Raw genomic sequence first — 16967 nt, 5'->3', positions numbered from 1 at the left:
CCCAATCCTGTAGGAGTGCGCTGAGCACCCCTTTGGATCAGGGCTCAGACAAAATCCAGAGGAGGTGCTGGCAGAGGCTCCTTTATAAGTTTGAGCCCAGTGGCTGGGTCACTCACCTGGCATATGGGAGACTAAGGCTATGGCTACACTACACAGTGTTTAGTGACATGGCTGTGTTGCCACATCTCTGAAAGACAAACGTTTTGTCTTTCAATTACCAGTGTAGACAAAGCCTTAGGTTCCTCCCCGCTCTGCCTGATGGGGAGGAAGGGTTTGAACACAGGTCTCCCACTGCTCAGGTGACTGCCCTAACCACGGGGGTCTGGGATATTCTGATGTGGGGCTCCCTCAGTCTCTTCTGATCAAGCTACTCCATGTTGACTAAATAATTAAATAGCCCCTGGGTCAGAGGGAGAAAGTGACAATGACTCTATTGCCAGGGGATCAGGGCACTGGGAGGTAGAAGATGCAGGTGCAGGACTCCGCTCCAATAGCTATTTAATTACAGTCCCTTTTCTGCAGGAGGGAGCATTTCATTGCAACCCTGTGACTTAACACTGGACCTTTCCTGGGGATGTGATGTAGGCTCCGTAGAGAGAGTCCCCTATAGATGCACTGGAGCACTCCCAGCCCCCAACACCAGTGAGAGCAGCAGAGTTAGACCATGTGCAGGGTCACCAGCCCATCAGTGCCTAGAACTATCACTGGGGTAGGTCACTTGTGGGAGGGCAGGGAGCAGCACACGCTCTCCTGCTGGGCAATCTCGGAGAGATTCTGTATTGTAGTTTAAATGAATTCCTCAGAGTTCTGAATTAATATGCCCAGTAAAGAATCTATTTGTCAAAAAAGAAAATACAGAATCTTTTTTTTTTTTCTGTCTTGTTATGGACATAGTTGCCTACAGGTATTTTGAAATAAATTACCAAAATAATTGAAATTGGCATGATTATATCATGTTATTTTGACAAATAAAATATGCAGAATTTTAAAATATTGTGCACAGAATGTTTAGCTTTTTGGTGTAGAATTCCCTCAGGAGTACTGGGTCCCTTCATGGATCGCACTCTTTATCTCCAAATCAAAAGGAGAGAGGAAAGTTTCCCAGCATGCAGCAGCTTCATGAGGTGAGGTGGCCCTGTCTGCTTTTCCTGAGCCCAGATGGCCCCAAGGACTCCCAAGGGAAGGGTCAGCTAGTCAGGGGCACTGCAGTTAGGTTGGTCGTTTTGTGCTACGTGATCTAAATTCTCTTGTGCTTTTTCTGGTTAAGTGAAAGAGCAATAATGTGTTGGACTTGTGCAAAGACTCTGTGTGTGTGTTAAATGCTTCACAACTACCGCGTGCCTCTGGAGAGAGTTCAGCTGAAAACCAGAAGGCTCTCATCTCGGCGTGGAGTTCTGGGAGATGGTGTGTTTAAGCATGTGGGAGTCTGAAGGGTCAGCTCTGCACCAGGGGGATAGGCAGCGGGATCCAGGCTTCAGGACAGGGGACTAGAGAGCACTCCAAGAATGTGCCCAGGGACCCCAAGTCTGGAGCAGTGGATGGGCTCTGTTCCAGTCCCAGAGGCTTGACTTATGTGGGGATCCTGGGGCTCAGACGCTTGGATTCCCCTTACAGCAGTCTGGTGGAACCTAACGGGTTCTGGGATACACACACACCAGTAAACAGAAACCTTCTCACTGCCCAGCATCCAAACACCCTTAACTCTGACCACATGGGTTCTGGTGAATATTTCTACATGTCTGAAATATTAAATTCAGAGACATGAATGGAGAGGTCTCCCCCTCAGGGCTGTCACATCCCTTTGCCTTGGACTGAGGGGGGCTCTTTCCTGGATGCTGCTCCCTGTTTCTGGATTAGGCAGAGGCTCTCCCTCCAGTGCCGCCACCTCCTGCTCCCTTTGCCTTGGGGTGGGAAGGTTTCTATTAATGGTTCTTCCTGGGCTGGGGAGAGGCTGTCTGCTGCTCCATGTCTTCCACCATTCTCTTTGGCCAGGATACAGCAACTGGTGGCTTTAACCGTAGATACCTGTGGCCAATGGCTGCCCCGACTCTGCTGCTGGGAATGCGGCAGCAGGAGTAGCAGGGAAATGTAGCAGGGGAAGAGGTAGAAAAGCAGCAAGATAGACGGGAGTACCCAAGGGGCCTGTCTGTGACTCCATGTTCAAACTGTTATAGTGTTTGAGGGGTTCACATTTGATACCTGGTAGGTGAAATCTAAATACAGAACATACAACCAGTGTGGGGATTGTGCCCTGCTTTGTAACTGTTTGCCCTGAGTTTGGTACTCACGTTCCTGAGCTACTCTGGACAGCGTGACGGGAGAACTGAACCTGGGTCTCCCACATGCCAGCTGAGTGCTCTAACCACGGGGTAAAAGTTACAAGCTGGATGACATCATCAAAACCACCTCCTTCTCCCTCCCCCCGACCCACACTCACATTTTGTGTGGAGCGAGGCAGGTGCCTACCTCATTCCAGCAAGAAAACCCTTACGCGCCTGAGCCACCTGATGTCAGGTGGTGGGTTCCCGTTTGTGGGTGGCTACGCAGAGATAGACGCCCCTCTGCAGCCCAAATTTAGGTACCTGTCTGTGAGAGAGGGGCAGGGCTTAGGACACCCCTCCCCCCTTGATGGCCTCTCCCATTGGCTAGCTTAGCTGCTCCCCGCCTACTGAGCTGGCTTTTGGGAATCGCATTGTAAGGTGCCTTATGGGGTGCACTGTCACAATCCCTGACCGGGGAACCAGCCCGGGGGCAGCAAGAGGGGAAAAACCATAGGCACCTAAGCCACCTGCGTGTTAAAGTCAGGAACACTTCTTAAGCTGCTTTCAATTAAGCCTACAGCTGTTAGGGGACGTGATTCAGACCTGGGTCTGGGTTTGCAGCAGGCTTTCTTGCCCCCTCCTCCCTGACCACGTGAATTCCAAGGGTGGGGGCAGGAGAAGGGAGAATATGCACAAAACCAGTGATGTATTGTGGCACCCTCTGCCACATGCATCTGAGCAATACAACCAGCAATGCTTGCAAACATAGGGAAATGGGCAGCAGAAGCATAGATAGTTATAGATATAGTAGGGGACTTTACCCAGGTATATTTAATTGACTCAGTGAGGGGAGGGGAGGAGGGGTGGTCTAGATGACCTCTTCAGATCCCTTCCAGCTCTACATTTCTATGACCTCACACTGACATGAGCATTAAAAGATTTGTGGAGGCAGCTTAGATAGCAAGTCCCATGCGAAGCCCTGGGTGAGTATAGCACCATTGTGGACACAGCAATCTGGGTATGACTTGGGTGGGGCTTTGCACGGGGACACTCACACCTGGGTGACACTAACCCAGTTGCTCAGACAAAGGTGTAGATCATCAGGACTAACTCTGCAGTGAAGAGGGGCCTCTAGTGACTACATGTTTAAAATACTTTTCTATTATAAGAAGTTCTATTACCTAAGTAACTATTAACACATTACAATCGCCGTTTCCCCACTGACACTCTACAGTTATGTTGCGAAATACCTGGTAAAAAAGGCCTGATCATTCAACCATTGAGGTCAATAGCAAATCTCCCACTTAGTTCAGGGAGAGCAAAACTAAATGCATAGGTCCTGATCTTACAAAGATAGATTAACGTGTTTAAGTTTGTATAGCTAGCGGGGTCCTGTAGGGGTCTGTCCTCAGTCTGGTACTATTCAGTATTTATATTAAAAACTTGGATAATGGAGTGGTGAGTATGCAGTCAGGAGTAGATCTTAGGGAAAACTTTCTAAGAGTAGATAAGATCTGGAATAGGCTTCCAAGAGCGGTCGTGAAATCCCATCACTGGAGGTTTTTCAGAACACGTTGGACAAACACCTGTCGGAGATGGTCTAGGGGTTTACTTGGTCCTGCACTTCAAGGTCCCCTGCAGCCCTACATTTCTATGCTTCTATGTATATGGGTGGTTCCAGTGAGTTCAATAGGTTCTACTCAGACACAGCAAATAAAACATGAGGCTAGAAAAATAATGAATTATAATAAACACGTTTTCTTTTAAAAATGACCTTTCTCAGAGAAATATTTTGTGGGGTTTTTTTGTTTCACATGTTGTTGTTTTTTCCAAAAATTTGTCAGTACTATGATCATTTTCTGTCTTTTGTGAAATATTTTGATTTTTTTTTCAAATCAAATATATTATTAAAAAGATCTTTTTTCATTTATCAAGTTTTTATTTTTAGTAAACAAAAAGTGTTGATCAGAATTTTTTTTAAAAAATCCCCAAACAAATGAATACATCCTTTTCAAGCATTTGAAATTAAAACCTTTGTGACATTTTAAAAATATTTTGCAAAGCTAGTTTCCCAGGTTAAGTGCATGAAACTTTGCAGGGTCACAACTGTAATAATTATTTGTAAAGATTTACAATTATGGAGAAAAATTAAGTTACAAATACATATACTTAGATAAAATGACGTGTGTATTTGCTATTTTTTTGGTCAATAGAAACAAATCTATTTAGAAATACTGAAGTCTTACTACAAAGGTGAAAAGGTTTAATTTCCCCTTCTTTTATATTTTGCATGTCTTTATTACATTAGTTGTCAACATTAACGTAAAGTCTGAGTGATTATTTCTGTTCAAATTGTTTTCTTTATATGACATTTATCTCGTGTCATTTCTCAGTATTGTCAATTGAAAGTTAAGACTGAGAACTTATTTCTATATAAACCTGTTTCTTTTAATTGTGTGTTGCTTTTTGCAGATTCTCTTTTGGTGTGAAAATCATCAGTCTTAGCCTTACCCCACATTAATAAAAATAAATAAAACTAAAGAAACACACAAGCATGCACACAAGCAATCCAAAATTCCCACCCTAATCAAGCCATAGCTGTGTAAAAAGTTGTAGCTGTGGAAAAAGGAGAAATGACACTTACCAAGTGCTGCAGTAAGTTTCCCTTTAAAAAGTACAGAAATAAATATTAATGATTATTCAGAAATTCTCTCTGCATTGGTACACAATTAAAGGAATTAATCTGATATGTATGAAATTCACTAGGCATGTGTAGGGCTCTGTCTGAGTTATGGAATGCTGGGTAGAGAGATTTTACAGTCAATGAGTTTTGACATCTCTCAAAAAGAACTTTGTTTTGAAGCTTTACAATGGCTGTACATTGGTTTCCTTTCTGCAGATTATGAGCATTTATTTACTGCCCTTCCACAGAGGCACTTCTATCGGGCTTAGCCCCCGAGGGTATGTCTACACTGCAATAAAAGGCCAGAGATTGGCCTGGATCAGCAGACTCAGGCTGCCTGGCTATAAATCGCAGTGTAGACACCTTTGGACTCAGGCTGGAGCCAAGCTCTGAGCCCCCGCAAGGTGGGAGGTTCCCAGAACCTGGGCTCCAGCCTGAGCCCTAATGTCTTCACTGAGATTTTATAGCCCTGTGAGCCGAGTCAGTTGGCTCAGGCCAGCCCTGGCTGTGCCACAGGTCTTTTGTCGCAGTGTAGACATACCCTTGGGGTACATCTGCCCAGCATAAATACCCCGTGGAGGAGTGTCAGAGCTTGGGTCAACTCAGGGGGGTCACACTGCAGGGCTAAAAGCCAGCTCAAGTGGGAACCCGAAGGTCTACACTTCTCCTTTTAGTCCTGCAGCATGGGCCCCGTGAGCACAAGTCAGTTGATCTGGGCTCTGAGACTGGCTGCTGCAGTTGTTTGGTTTTGGTTTTGCTTGGAGACGTGCCCATACTGTCAGAGTGCATTGTACCTTAGGTGTATCTTGCTCCTTCTTTTACAAGTTACATGTCTTTGGTTTTAGATTGAAATTATTGATGTAAAGGCTCAGGGATTATTTCTATTCAACCGGGAGAGTCTGGAGAGATCATCACAATACAAAACTCATTTTTGTTGAGTAAAACACTTCAGATTACATTTTGGTTTGAAATTCCTCAGGTTCAGTCTTGTTCCCATTTCTTTTAAAAAGTTAAATTAAAAATGAACCAACTACACAAAAATTAAAGAGAAACCCCCTCAAAGGATCCAACGTTGCACAAAAGTTTTTTCCTCAGAGGGAGGTGAATGAGACCAATTTCTGCATCACTTTTCCCATAAAAGAAAAAGAAATAAATATCAGTTTTTGTGGTGCGTTACCCTCATCTTGTTTTATTTCCCTTTATCATCAATATGATAGTTAAGGCTGAAAGATTATTTCAGACTAGAGGATCTGGTGGTGTCTTCTGGTCTTAAACTGTAGTCTGTGACTCTATTTCGTATCAATTTTTCAAGTTAGCTTTTGGTGTGAAATGTATCCTATTTAGTCTTTCCCCATATTCTATAAACTTACATTAAAAAACAAACATGCACACACCCAAAAAAAAACAAGCAAGCAAACAAAAACAGGTTTCATTTTGCAATAAAATTTTAAAAGTTACATTTAAAAGCAAACAACTCCATACCAATTAAAGAAACTACCATCTGAGGATTCAATTTTGTACAAAAAGTTTTCTTGTCAAAGGTGGGGATAGTGACACTTACCAATTTCTACATTTCGTTTCCTTAAACAATAAACAGAAATAAATATAAACATTTATTATGAGCTTTCCTTCTCTTATGTTATTTCACTGTATCAGCAATATGAAAAGTCAGGCTGAGAGATTATAGCTTTTCAGCTTCCTCTTTTGTCTTACTTATCTTCCCCATCACTCCGCCAATAACATTTTGGTATGAAGTTTATCTAATTTAAACTGTCCCCAGATTTTTTTAAAACGAGATTAACATGCCCATACACACACACAAGAACACACATAAAATAAATCAAACAAAAGAAACAGGTCAATATACAACTGTGTAAGTGTATACAAAAACTGTATTTGTGCAAAAAGAGAAACTGAAACTTACCAACTTCTTCAGTAAGTTTCCCTTAAAAATACACAAATAAATATAAATTATTATCATGTCCTTTCTTCATCAGAGTTAAAATCTGTATGGCATTCACTAGGATCATAGAGGGATGTGTCTGAGTTATGCTGAAGTTGGCCAAAGACATTCTTTAAGCATGAAATTCACCAAGGTTATGGACAGGTGTGTCTGAGTTACGTGAAAGTTGCTATGATTTTCTCCCTAAGGAACAAATGTGTTTATTAACAGACTTACCACCGGGCATCTCTATGGGGCCCATCACTATAATCTCAATGCACTACACTTTATTAGCAAAAGAGATATTTTAAGAACAAATATAAGAGCCTATGCACTCCAGTTGTCTCAAGTGGACCCAGAGATGGACACCAGTACCCCCTGAGAACTGGGAGAAGGGAGGACTGGGAGATGGAGGACCAAGCAGAATGCAGCTGTATCTGCTATGCTCTCAAGTATCAGGGGGTTGCCGTGTTAGTCTGTATCCACAAAAACAACGAGGAGTCCGGTGGCACCTCAAAGACTAACAGATTTATTTGGGCATAAGCTTTTGTGGATAAAAAAAAATTTCTTCAGATGTATGTTGCTATGATCTGATTCTCTGGCTCAGTTCTATTGCTTGAGACTCTCCTCCCATCAGTTCTCCTCCCCACCGTCCCTCATCAATGAATTCACATGCATTCTTCTCCTTTGCTAAGAACAAGACCAGCAGGTCACATGTCCTTTTAATGTTAAATTCCTAAATTGCCCTTATTCACTTATTAGGATGAAACCTATGTTTACAATATATGTCTCCCTCTAATATTTACCTTTCATTTTAAAGAGACAAACAATGAAGCCAGTGAAACCAAACAAAACCACCAGGATCACACTCAGAGCCACCATCCAGGGATTCACCCTTGGGCAAAATGGATCTGAAAAGCAAAACACCAGGACTTGCCTTAGTATGGAAGCGGTCACTGAAATAAGATGTTTTTATTCCATATAAATCCATAAATAGTTTCCAGCAGGATTCTATCAGACAAGAGTGAAAACATGGGCCTGTCTACAGAGGTGCTGGAACAATTTGCATAGTGGGGGTTCTGAGAACCATTGAACCAAACTGTAAACCCTGTATATGATGGAAACCACTTCAAGGCAGGGGGTGCAGCAGCACCACCCGCACCCCTGGTTCCAGAACCTGTGCCTGTCTACACTACGCAAAAGAACAGAAACAGATTTTTAAAATGGCTCCAACTACCACAGCTTCAATACGGATTTATCCTTGAATAAACAGGCCTGATTGGATTCACTGCTGTTCAGAAGGTCAAAGAGTTCAAGTGCAAGTTTTCGGCTCATAAAACCCCACTGACTTCAATAGAGTTACGCCAGCAAAGAATTTGGCTCTCAGTGGTCAGCAACATTCAGAAATTGCCAGATTAATTAGCATATTTTTGAAAATTCACTATTACCCCCCAAATATTTGGAGGAATCATAATTACAATTCCTGCAAACATTTAATCTTCTTTTGCTGTGCTTGTGTTCACAGTGATTGAATCATCTAACTAGGGTAAAATTTTCAAATGTGCTGAAGACCTTCTCTGCACATGGCTTGTGCACTGATTTAGTGAAACTTGTGCAAGTCTTTCAGGTGGCCATTGGTTTAATAGTTAACTTCAAAAGAGGGTTGCACCAATTTAACTAAACTGATGCATAAAACCTTAAATTGTAAATTAGCTTAATAGTATCCTACCTCCATTTAGCTTAAGTCAGTAAGGAACTGACAAGCTAAATCAATATAGGGCACTCTGAAACTTATATAAGAGTGTTCAGAAAAGCAGGTTGCATTAATTAATTGAATAGCTAATCAGTGCAACTTTTCAGTGTGGACAAGGCCAAAGTGAGTCTCTTTGTGGATCCGAACCAAAATGACTGAAGAAGCACAAGTCTAACTGAACGTCAAAAGAAACAACAACAGGAGTTAGGTGACATTTCACATAACAAATAATAAACAATAAGTTGGTGAAGTGAAAAGATCACAAACAAGTTACACTATAAAAGTTACCGCATTCAAAACATGAAGGTGAATTTCAGGTTGCAATCCAAGGGTTGAATGACTATTTCCTCTCAAATACACTGGAGGATTTTTTTGTTTTGGTTTGTTTGTTAGAATCTCAGGAAAGTCAGATTAAAGTTTGAATTCATGTTCAACCTAAACCTTTGATAATCTGAATATTCACAATTAAGGTAATCAAACTGCCTGAACTTTGACCGTGTAAAGACACCAGCCTCCCATCTCTTTTGTTTGTATGCAGATTATGAAATGTCCACTAGCGATGCTTCAGTTCTTTGTTTCCTATGTTGTGTATTGTTTCTGGTTGAGGTGAGTTCAGTGTGGAGTATGGATGTTACTCACCTGCTATATAAACTGCTGATTCCTTTTCTTGACTGAGAACGGTGTTCCTGATGCAACAGGACAAGTTTTGGTTTGAATGTTCTTTTACAATGAGAGCAGTTTGTGTATCAAACAAGCCGTTATCCCTTGGGATGTTGTTTCAGAGAGTGATGGTAAATGCCACCCACTGAGATCTCTCCATAGTACTTTGGGCTCTGGGTACCAATCAGCTGATCGACAAACCACCCGGATCCTTCCATCCTGGTGACCCTCATCAGAGATGAAGGGAGCAGAGCCCAGATCTAAGGGGAAATACATAAAGGTGCTAATTCCATGAAATAATTTCTAAAGCATAAGGGATGAGGGACAGTTTGTGGATCCCTTACTCACACTAGAAGGCACTTATTCATGTGGGTTATCAGTAGAAGGTATAACTGATTCTGGAATTTCTGAAATCCCAATGCTCAGGGACATCCAAAAATGTGAACAAATATTTAAAATAATGTCACTGAGTCAGTGGGAAATATTGTTGTCTCAACACAGGAGCAACTGAGTGGTGAGCTCCTCTGGAGATCTGACCACTTCATTTAGATCAGTGGTTTTAACCTGTATGTCTAACGGGTTCACAAAAGGTTGTCATTACCATAGACCAGTGGTTTTCAGCCTGTGATCCGTGGATCCCTGGGGGCTCGCAGACCTTGTCTAAGATTTCCAAAGGGGTCTGCACCTCCATTTGAAATGTTTAGGGGACTGCACATGAAAAAAAGGTTGAAAACCACTGATTTAGATACTTAAATGGGATCTGAACTCTTATCTGGTGTGTGTGTGTGTATATATATATATATATATACACACACCAGATAAGAGTTCAGATCCCATTTAAGTATCTAAATCAGCATATATATACACACACCCACACCCACATTATATATATATATATATATACACACACACACACACACACACACACATTTTTAAAAAGTCTAACTGGTTTCCTGGTTACAATGTCAAAGCAGCAGGGGACAAATGCTCTGCCTTATTTAAGAGTGGTAGATACAGAACTTTACACTCACCACCACCACCATTATACAGTCTCATCAAATAAGAAGGCTGCATTTGATTTTAACTACACCCCTAGGTAACAACTGGTAGTGAACCCATGAGAAGGCAGAGCCATAACTAGGTATTTTTGCACCCAAGGTAAGAATATAAAATTGCGCCCTCCCCCAGGGCCAGCTTTTCGGCGGCAATTCGGCGGCGGGTCCCTCAGTTCCTCTTGGAGGGAAGGGCCTGCCGCCGAATTGCCACCAAAGAATGAATGAAGCAGCAGCGGTAGAGCCTGTGATTTTGGGGAGTCTAACTCGATTTTTGACTGCTTGGGCTGGTAATGTTGCTTCCGAGATGGTCTTTGGTTCCAGTCCAGTTCCAGTCCAGAGAGGGACTCACAGGTTAAGAGAGGAGGGAGGTGCTGGATATCAGCAGTGGCCACTAGGGATCAGCATGTGTCCTGAGAATGCTGGGAGTTTAGGTTTGCAGGCCAGGATCAGAGGTGGCAGGTTTGTAGAAATTTTGGTTGTGCCCAGAACCCGCCCCCACCCGCCCAAGGCTCTGGGAGGGAGTTTGGGTGAGGGAGGAGGTCTGCGGTGCAGGCCCTAGGTTGGGGCAGGGGTTTGGGGTGCAGGCTCTGGGAGGGAGTTTGGGAATGGGAGGGGGTGCAGGTTCTGGGAGGGAGTTTGGGGATGGGAGGGGTGCAGAGGGATGGGGTGCAGGGGTGAGGGCTGTGGGTTGTGGCTGCAGATGAGGGGATTGGAGTGTGGGAGGGGCTCAGGGCGAGAGTAGGGGTGAGGGCTCTGTCTGGGGCTGGGAATGGGAGGTTTGGGGTGTGGGAGGGGCTAAGGGATGGGGCAGAGGGTTTGGGTGTGGGGGTTGAGGGCTCTGGCTGGGGCTGGGGATGGGAGGTTTGGGGTGTGGGAGGGGCTCAGGGCTGGGGCAGAGGGTCAGGGTGTGGGGGGGTGAGGGCTCTGGCTGGGACTGGGGATAAGGTGTTTGGGGTGCTGGACGGGCTCAGGGCTTGGGTAGAGAGTTGAGGGTGTGGTGGGGGGGTGAAAGCTCTGACTGGGGGTGTGGGCTCTGGGGTGGGGCAGGGCTGGGGATGAGTTTGGGGTGCAGGCAGGTTGCTCCAGGACAGGGGACAGTGAGGAGGACTCCCCCCAGCCCTTCCCCTGCCGGCAGCAGCAAGCTCTGGGGGAGGAGCCCCCCTTTCCTGTCCCCCCAGCAGCACACTCACCCCCACCACTGTCACTGAATGTGCTCCTAGGGCCCCTCTCAGGTCCAGGAATCCAGGTTCCCGCAGTCCCCGCTGCCCATTGGAATTCTGTGTTGAGCTCCCAATGCCTGATGGGGCCAAAAATTTGTTGCAGGTGGTTATGGGTAAATGTCGTCATTCAATCCTCCCTCCGTGAAAGCAACGGCAGACAATCATTTCGTGCCCTTTTCCCTGGATTGCCTGAGCAGACGCCATAGCACGGCAAGCATGGAGCATGTTCAGCCTTTTTTCACTGTCACCGTATGTCTACTGGATGCTGCTGGCAGACGTGGTACTGCAGCGCTACACAGCAGCCAGGGCTGGCTCTGGCTTTTTTGCCGCCCCAAGTGAAAAAAAAAAAAAAAGCCTGCGTGGCAGCCGGAGCCAGGGTGCAGGGGGACTCCCTGCACTGCAGATGTGCCCCGGGCAGCGGAGTGCGCGCTCCGGCTAACAAGGGGGAGAGATAGAAGGGGGGCGGCCAGGGCTTCCTTCAGCGGGGTGCTCGCCATGCGGCCCCTCCCACCGCGCTGCCTGCCAGGAGGGCTCTGCGCCGCTCCGGTCGGCAGGGAGGGAAGGATGCGGGCTGCCCTGCCAGGCTTGCTGCAGACCTGGCACCAGCTGGGGCAGATGGAGCGCGCAGCTCGCTCCCAGCAAGGCGCTCCCCTCCTCCGCGCCACCGCCCCCTACAGGGCGGCCAGAGCGGCGAATCAAAAGAAAAAAGAAAAAGCAAAAAAGGGTGGCCGTGCCGCCCTAGGATTGGACAGAATGCCCCCCCTTAGAATCTGCCACCCCAAGCATGAGCTTGCTCGGCTGGTGCCTGGAGCCGGCCCTGACAGCAGCATCCCCTTGCCTTTGCAAGTTAGCAAAGACAGTTACCAGCCATACTGTACCGTCTGCTGCTTTGCAAGTTGGGAAAGACGGTTACCAATCATACTGTACCGCCTGCTGCTGTCATGAGTTCTCCTGGCCGGCCTCAGTGAGGTCGGTCAGGAGCGCCTGGACAAAAATGGGAATGACTCCCCAGGTCATTCTCTTCTTTAAGTTTTGTCTAATGGAGATTCAGTCTTGCCTAGAATACCAGGCAAGCCTACTAAAGAACCACAGATGCAAACGGCCGCTCCAGGTCAGAGCCCCAGACATCCCGCAGAAATGATGAGCTACATGCCATTCTAGGGGGTGCCCCTAAAACAAGCCCACCAGTTGCTTCCCTCCTCCCCCAGCCATCCTGGGCTACCTTGGCAGTTATCCCCCCTTTTGTGTGATGAAGTAATAAAGAATGCATGAATTTGAAACAACACTGACTTTATTGCCTCCACAAGCAGAGATCAAAGTGGGGAGGGGAGGGCAGTTGGCTTACAGGGAAGTCGAGTGAACCACCATTCTGCACTTGCTCAGCTAATAGTTGAACAGCTCCTTACTACTGTCCAGGCTTCATGAGCCATGGGAGCAAGTGGTAGGCTGGGGTAGGTGCGACCGCACGGTGCTGTCAACTGGGAGAGCAGCCTGAGGCAGAAGCCTCCAGCTGGCATGATATTCCAGGCAGGACTGAATCTCCATTACAAAAAACCTGAAGTCATTCCCATTTTTGTCCAGGCTCCCGCAACCGACCTCACTGAGGCTGGCTAGGAGCACCCACGGGACGACGATGATGACGGCTACCAGTTATACTGCACCGTCTGCCATCGGCAAGGCAAGGCAAGGGGATGCTGCTGTGTAGTGCTGCAGTACCGCGTGTGCCAGCAGCATCCAGTAGACATATGGTGACAGTGAAAAAAGGCGAGAAATGATTTTTTTCCCATTGCTTTCACAGAGGGAGGGAGGTGGAGGGCCTGATGACATGTACCCAGAACCACACATGACAATGTTTTTGACCCTTCAGGCATTGGGAGTTCAACCCAGAATTCAAATGGTTTTCAGAGAGTGCGGGAACTGTGGGATAGCTACAGTCATCAGTCGCCCCTCCCTCCGTGAGTGTCCGTTTGATTTTTTGGCTTTCTGGTACATTTGTCTTAAGCTCCTTAAGTTTCACATGGCACTGTGTTGAGTCCCAGTTGTGGCCTCTGTCCATCATGGCCTTGGAGATTTTTTCAAATGTTTTGGCATTCCGTCTTTTGGAACGGAGTTCTGATAGCATGGATCCGTCTCCCCATACAGCGATCAGATCCAGTACCTCCCGTACGGTCCATGCTGGAGCTCTTTTTCAATTCTGGGACTGCACTGCATGGTCACCTGTGCTGATGAGCTCTGCATGGTCACCTGTGCTGATCAGCACTCTACCTTGTGCAAACAGGAAATGAAATTCAAAAGTTCGCAGGGCTTTTCCTGTCTACCTGGCCAGTGCATCCGAGTTCAGATTGCTGTCCAGAGCGGTCACAATGGTGCACTGTGGGATAGCTCCCGGAGGCCAATACCATCTAATTGCGTCCACCCTAACCCTAATTCGAACTAGCAATGTAGATTTCAGCGCTACTCCCCTTGTCGGGGAGGAGTACAGAAATCAATTTTAAGAACCCTTTATGTCAACAAAAATGGCTTCGTTGTGTGGACGGGTGCAGGGTTAATTTGATTTAACGCTGCTAAATTCAACCTAAACTCGTAGTGTTGACCAGGCAAGAGAGAGCTTGGGGCAGCAGCTGGTGTCTCAACTTTCTGATCCACTTAAAAAGACAATAAGATTACTTAAAGGGGCAGTGTGCATCTCTAGCTCTCTCCCACACACAAGGTGTGTGTCTGTCTCTGTCTGCTATGCTGTCTCCCCTCCCTCGTGTTCCTGCTGCCTTGTGTGAGAGGCTACATCAACAACAATGTGTTAAGCCTTGAGGGCTCAGCCGAGTGCTAGTTCATCATTTAGCAGCAAGGCATTCCCTGGGAAATATCCCTCCCTCTTCCACCCTCTAACTTCACCACCTCAACCAAGCTTCACAATCATCATAGCTGTGAACAGTATTAAATTGTTTGTTTAAAACGTATACTGTGTGTATATCTATATAATATATAGTTTTTTGTCTGGTGAAAAAAATTTCCCTGGAACCTAACCCCCCCTATTTACATTAATTCTTATGGGGAAATTGGATTCACTTAACATCGTTTCACTTAAAGTTGCATTTTTCAGGAACATAACTACAATGTTAAGCGAGGAGTTACTGTATTAGCTAACTGATCCAATAAAAAAGTCACATGACATCAAAATATTCTGGTTCTTATTACATTTTAGTGCACATGTGGGCTCCAATCTTTTTTACATCTGAAACCCACTAAGTTAATGTATTTGCATATTAATTATTATTATTGTTGTTATTATTATTTATTAAACTCTTCAGTAAGTGTCCAGTCAATGCTCTCGGCATCCTTGACAATCTTTTAAAAATACTTGTGTGAAGAAACAGACCTGGGCACTATCCCAGGAGCAAATAAAATAACCCAGCAGCAGCAACACAATCAGAGAAAAAATTGAATGATGAAGGTGTTGATCTTGCTGTGTGGTTACATTTACAAACTGTGAGAAGTTCCACTGACTTTGAGTGAAGCATGTTGTTAAGACACTTCAGGGGCTTAAATAAATCGTCTAAGAAGCAGCAGACACAGTGCGGATTCCTACCTGATTCCATCTTGTGAACATAAAAAGTAAGGAAGAAAACAATAAAACCAGGGAGAGGGGAGCCGGCTCTGGAGCTGTCGCAGAATAAGAGAATCTTCATCTTCACTGTAACTTGATCTAACCAACAGGAAGGAGGAGGGGGGGAAACCTCCTCATAGTGAGCATAAAACTGACTAACATTAAATCATTAAAGTCAGCCATTAAAGAGGACACATGAAATCAAAAAGAAATAATTACATTGTTCAGTGAACTCTTTCATATTACGGAGCGGAGAGCTCTCCCGTCAGCATCATAAAACCACCTCCGTGAGCAGCAGAAGCTCTGTTGGTGAGAGAAGCTCTCCAGCTTACATAGTGCTGTGCACAACGGCGCTTATGTCCGTGCAACTTACGTCAGTCAGGGCAGTTGGTCTATTCACACCCCTGAGCAACATAAATTCTGCCAACTTCAGCTGTAGTGGGAACACAGCCTCAGGTGCTTCTCTTTGGGAGAGGAGCATGGTTCAGGATACACCCCTGTTGTTAGCATCTCCTATTGGCTAGTTTAGATGGCTCCTCACCTAGCATGCTGGCTCTTGTGGATGGCGTTGTAAGGCACCTGCCTGTCTCGTTCATTGTGCCAGGAGACTAGGTGCCTAAGTCAGGCTGTATGGGTTGCAGTGTTCTTCTTGTGATGTTCTAAGCACCTAAAAATGAGGTGCGGGTGATGCTCAGCATTGTCACACCTAAGTCTGTTCATGGATCCCACCCCTAGTCATTTACATTAGAACAGGGTCGGCAAACTTTCAGAAGTCGTGTGCCGAGTCTTCATTTATTCACTTTAATTTAAGGTTTTGCGTGTCGGTAATACATTTTAATGTTTTTAGAAGGTTTCTTTCTATAAGTCTATAATATATAACTAAACTATTGTTGTATGTAAAGTAAATAAGGTTTTTAAAATGTTTAAGAAGCTTCATTTAAAATTAAATTGAAATGCAGAGCTCCCCGGACCGGTGGCCAGGACCCGGGCAGTGTGAGTGCCATTGAAAATCAGCTCGCATGCCACCTTTGGCACGCGTGCCATAGGTTGCCTACCCCTGCATTAGAAGCTCACAGAAAGCAAAAATACAGATCTGGCTGAAGGTGGGGTGTTTCCTTTTCCTTCCTTTGATCCCATTTTTTAGCTCATGGCCGCCCTAGGAGAAGGGGTGGTTTTTTTCAATGCAGTAGCAAACACGAGGCAGTGATCTCATTATACAGCCCCAGTGGAGATGAGGCAAGTGATGCTTTCACCTTAGTGTAGCTACTCAAGGTGACCAATAACCCTCCCAAACAGCCCCCAACCCACAGAATTCTTCTTGACCAGTTATACAGAGGTGAAACCACCACTTGCCTTGTCTACACACACATTGTACAATGAGAGTGAGAAACTTGCACCCTAGTGTAACCAATCCCCCTGAGACTGTCTCTGGGAGCAGGTCCCATCCCATGAAAACCCCCCGTGGACACCACAGCAATTGCTGATGGGCAGCAGAAATGTGAACAGCGTAGTTCATATCTCTTTAACCACCTCTGAATAAATTCAACACTTCTGGAAACAAAGAAGAGAGTCAGCAGCATGTGTTCAGCCCCCTCTGCACAGAGCCCAGATGAGGAATTCATGATTGACATGGCTATAGACAGCACAAGGGACAGAGCGCAGGTTGGATAGCAACATGTCACCATAAAACCCCAGCTCTCATCAGAAGGACATGCGGGTGTATTACCTATTGGTGCTGGGGGACACAGCCAACTAGGGAAGCAAATCCCACGATTCTGCCCTTAACAAT

The 16967-nt window shown here is 45.4% G+C and overlaps 1 protein-coding gene across 3 annotated transcripts in view; it reads right to left on the bottom strand.

Annotated features, from left to right (window-relative positions):
• Window positions 1-16967, bottom strand: part of LOC117886920 (butyrophilin subfamily 1 member A1-like) — a 143886-nt gene that overhangs the window by 102425 nt on the left and 24494 nt on the right. For 2 of the 3 annotated variants that reach the window (XM_034789067.1, XM_034789068.1), the window contains one exon: window positions 6869-6889. The exons of the other annotated variant lie outside the window; for it this stretch is intronic. In XM_034789067.1, the coding sequence (XP_034644958.1) occupies window positions 6869-6889 (21 nt within the window). The remainder of the gene's footprint in view (window positions 1-6868; window positions 6890-16967) is intronic. 3 annotated transcript variants of the gene reach the window in all.

This window comes from Trachemys scripta, chromosome 14 (assembly GCF_013100865.1).
Source record: "Trachemys scripta elegans isolate TJP31775 chromosome 14, CAS_Tse_1.0, whole genome shotgun sequence".
Classification (NCBI taxonomy): domain Eukaryota; kingdom Metazoa; phylum Chordata; order Testudines; family Emydidae; genus Trachemys; species Trachemys scripta.
Note: the sequence above shows the minus strand (reverse complement) of the source record. Positions and strands in the feature narration are given on the sequence as shown.